Raw genomic sequence first — 4254 nt, 5'->3', positions numbered from 1 at the left:
GTGGATCCATGGGGGCAGTGGATCCATAGGGGGAGTGGATCCATGGGGGCAGTGGATCCATAGGGGAAGTGGATCCATGTGCTCTTCCCAAGCTCCGCAGAGCACCGGGATTATTTTTAATTCCTTCTATTTTTATCCCTCCAATTAATTTTTTCCCTCGTTTGTGAGGCCACACCTCCCCCCCTCAGGATTTGGGAATTGCCTCCCTCTGGGAGATCCCACGTGGGGGAGGGAGGAGAGGCAGGAAAACACAGTCCTTGGCTTTTCCAGGAGGAATGTGCTGACTCCGCTCCTCCGGCAGCTCCGGAGGAGGAGGAGGAAAAACTTCCCTGCCTGAAGTGCCAGGCTCCAAAAAATCCTTTGGGAATCACTCCTGGGAAAGGTTTTCTCAACACTGAGGCCGGACAAAGGCAGAACCTCTGGAATGAAGAGGGATTTCTGATCCAAGTGGTTTTTTTTTTAGTGGATCAGAGAGCTGGGAAGGGGTGGTGGATTCCAGAGAGATTCAGCAGCGAAGTCTTGGAGTTTTTCCTTGAAGGGAATGGAGCTGGGAAGGGGCTGGAGCACCAGGAATGGCTGAGGGAGCTGGGGGGGCTCATCCTGGAGAAAAGAAGGATTGGGGGGATCTCTCTGACAGGAGGTGGGATTTGGGATCACTCCCAGGGAACAAGGGACGGGACGAGAGGGAACGGCCTCAAGTTGTGCCAGGGGAGGGTCAGGTGGGATATTGGGAAAATTCCTTCCTGGAAAGGGTTGTAAAGCATTGGAAGAGGCTGCCTGGAGTCACCATTCCCGAGGGGAATTATCCCTGTGGATGTGGCACTGGAGGACATGGATCAGGGGTGGCCTTGGAAGCGCTGTGGGAATGTTGGACTCCGTGGACTCAGAGGGATTTTCCAACCTCAGCGATCCTGGGTTTGTGTTTGGGAATGGCAGGAGGGACAGGACACAGGGAATGGCTTCCCAGGGTTAGATGGGATATTGGGAAGGAATTCTTCCCTGGGAGGGTGGGGAGGGGCTGGAATGGAATTCCTGGAGAAGCTGTGGCTGCCCCATCCCTGGAAGTGTCCCAGGCCAGGAACACTTGGAACAACCTGGGATAGTGGGAGGGTTCCATCCCTGCCCATGGAAGGCGATGGAATTCCATGATCTTTCCTCTCCCTTCCCACCCAAACCATTCCACGATTCCATGACTTTTCCTTCCACCGTGGCTTTTCCAAACCCAAACGGGAGCCTGTCGTGATTCCGGCTCCCAAATTCCCATGGGATCACGGGATTCACAACCTTCTGTCTCTTCATTCCCAGGTCTCATCAACAGCCACAGGAATATCCACGGGGATGCTCCGCGGCCGCTTCCAGCGGCGCCTCCCAGGTGGAACAACCCCCGGAGCGCCGCCTACGGCCAGAGGGGAGCGTTTTCCAGGAATTTCCAAGCTCCCAGGAATTTCCACCCGCGCCAGACTCATTCCTGGAGGAAGAAATACTCCCTGGACAACCGGCTGCCGGGATCGACCTCGGAGGTTGGAAGCGCTTCCGGCACATCCCGGGTTTTCGGGAGCTACGGGGACAACCCGACTCCGGAGCCTCCGGAATCGTCGCCGGAGAGACACGTGGATTTCACCACGGATGGGAACATCGTTGTGGGCATCCAGGTGCCACAGAGGGCTGGAGATGTTGGAGCTTCCGGGGAGTTTTCCGGGCGGGAAGCGGCGGTGGCTCCTTTGGGAGGTGGGAAAAGTATCCCGGAATCTCCGTACCCGGAAGAGAGAAGACCTTCCCTGTCCATATCCTTTAGTTCCACGTCCAGGACCGTGTGTCTGCCTGGAAGCGTGGCTGGGAGCAGCTTTTCCCCCTCTGGAAGCGGCTTTTCCCCCTCTGGAAGCGGCAGCGAAAGCGCCGTGACGCTGAAATCGGAGCCGCAGGAACCTTTGGAATTCCCGGGGCAGGAGCCGGCCGGGAATTCGGGACGGATCAAAGCGGAGCCGCCGTCTCCGGGGCAGAGCTGTGAGGAAGTTAAGGACTCTTCCCTGCTCCCCAAACTCTTTGGGAATGCCAAGGACGCTTCCCTGCTCCCCAAACTCTTTGGGAATGCCAAGGTGCCCTCTCCGCCTGCTCAGCTCGGGGCGACTCCGGGCAAGAGCAGATTTCCCGTCATTCCCAAGTCTCCCATCTCCAGCAAAGCCCCGAAATTCCGCAAGAACAACTACACCTGGGTGGCGAATCCCGGGAAAAACTGCCGACTGGTGAGGAGGTGGGGGAGCCCCCGAGCCGAGAATTCCAGGAAAGCCCTCGGGGGGACGGAAAGAGGAGCCAAAACATCCCCCCGGGCAGATTTGGGAGCCAAGGCGAAAAAATCGGGATTGCAATCCAAGCTGGGAATGTCTCCCAGCAAATACAAGTGGAAAGCCTCCAGCCTGCAGGCCCTGCCTTCCACTTCCAGGTCGGCATTCCGCTGGAGGTGCGAGGATCACCGGAAGCCTCCCGACATTCCGTGTCCCGGAAGCGCTCCCGTGGCTCCGAGCGCCGCGGCCGCGGGTCTCGGAGCCGGGAAATCCTTTGGAGAGGCCCCGTTATCCAGTTATAAAGTGAAGAGTCGGACCAAGATCATCAAGAGGAAAGGGAACGTGGGGTGAGTCGTGGGTTTTTCCGGGCGCCGTCGGAAAACGCCGGTTGGATTTTGCATCCCTGGGGTCCGTGGGAGTTGTGGCCATGGAATTCCAAGGAACTTTAGAATTTATGTATTTAGAATTTATATATTTAGAATTTATGTATTTATAGTTTATATATTTAGAATTTATATATTTAGAATTGATATGTTTTATAGAATTTATATTTCTGGAATGATGGAATGGTTTGGGTGGGAGGGGAGTGGAAAGATCATGGAATTCCAACCCCGACAGCTCCCACTATCCCAGGTTGCTCCAACCCGGCTTTGGACACTTCCAGGGCTGGGGCAGCCACAGCTTCTCTGGGAATTCCATTCCAGCCCCTCCCCACCCTCCCAGGGAAGAATTCCTTCCCAATATCCCATCTAACCCTGGGAAGCCATTCCCTGTGTTCTGTCCCTCCATCCCTTGTCTGAGGTCCTTCTCCAGTTCTCCTGGAGCCCCTTTAGGTCCTGGAAGGGGCTCCAAGGTTTCCCTGGATCCTTCCCTTCTCCAGGTGAACATTCCCAGCTCTCCCAACCTGTCTCCAGCCCTTGGAGCATCTCCATGGCCTCCTCCAGCAGCTCCACATCCTTCTGCTGTTGGGAATCCACAGCTGGATCCTGTGATTCCCCGAGGTCTCCGACACCTCCTCTCTCAGCACAAGAAGCTGCATTTTGTTGGATTTATTTTCCAATTCCCATAAAATTGTGTTTGGGGCTTGGGAAAAACAGGAGAAGTGTCTTGGATCGTTGTCTGTCCCTGTAAAGTCCTGGGATGGAGCAGGAATGGGAGATGAGCTCAGCATTCCGGGAAGAAGCACCATCCACAGTATTTTCCTCCCTGTGTTCTCTCCACCTGGAAAACTGCTCCGGGTGATGCAGTAATCCATGGAATGCATTGGGAATCTGGTGCCTGGATTCCTGCTCCTGTTTTCCAGCTCCTCTGCTCAGTGTTTTCCCAGAGGTTTCCATCCTTGCCTTTCCCTTGTTTTGCTGGGAAAACTGACTGTGGGTGGACCGTGCTGGGAAAATCACTCCGGAGCAACATGCCAGGAAAAGCTGGGAATGTTTGGATTTTTTGGCAGTTGGAGACCCCCCCTCCAACTTGCTGAAGTCCAGCAGGACCGGGAGAGGGATCATGGATCATCCCCCTGTGCTGGGCACTGAGGAGGCACCTGAAATCCTGGGATTTTGGGGTTCCCAGGTCCAGGATTTTGAGGGATTGGAGCGTGTCCAGGGAAAGGAACGGAGCTGGGAAAGGGGCTGGAGCAGCAGGAGCAGCTGAGGGAACTGGGGGAGAAAACAGGGATCAGGAGGGACCTTCCTGCTCCCTACAATTCCCTGACAAGAGGGGGGAGCCAGGTGGGATTTGGGATTACTCCCAGGGAACGAGGGATCAGACAAGAGGAAACGACCTCAAGCTGCGCCAGAGGAGGTTTAGGTGGGATATTGGGAAAAATTCCTTCCTGGAAAGGGTGATCAGGCACTGACAGAGGCTGCCCTGGAGGGATTGAACATCCCTGTGGATGTGACACTTGAGGACATGGATCAGGGGTGACCTTGGAATACCGTGGGAATGATTGGACTTGATCTCAGAGCTTTTTTCC

General features: G+C 55.4%; 1 protein-coding gene across 1 annotated transcript in view; it reads left to right on the top strand.

Annotated features, from left to right (window-relative positions):
• Window positions 1-4254, top strand: part of LOC113981335 (zinc finger CCCH domain-containing protein 3-like) — a gene marked incomplete at its 3' end in the record, with an annotated part of 11059 nt that overhangs the window by 1282 nt on the left and 5523 nt on the right. Inside the window, exon 2 of the mRNA XM_027708682.1 lies at window positions 1306-2629. Coding sequence (XP_027564483.1) covers window positions 1306-2629 — 1324 coding nt within the window. The remainder of the gene's footprint in view (window positions 1-1305; window positions 2630-4254) is intronic.

Source organism: Neopelma chrysocephalum, unplaced genomic scaffold (genome assembly GCF_003984885.1).
Source record: "Neopelma chrysocephalum unplaced genomic scaffold, ASM398488v2 Primary Assembly neopelma1_96464, whole genome shotgun sequence".
Classification (NCBI taxonomy): Eukaryota; Metazoa; Chordata; class Aves; order Passeriformes; family Pipridae; genus Neopelma; species Neopelma chrysocephalum.
This window is presented reverse-complemented; position numbering and strand designations above follow the sequence as displayed.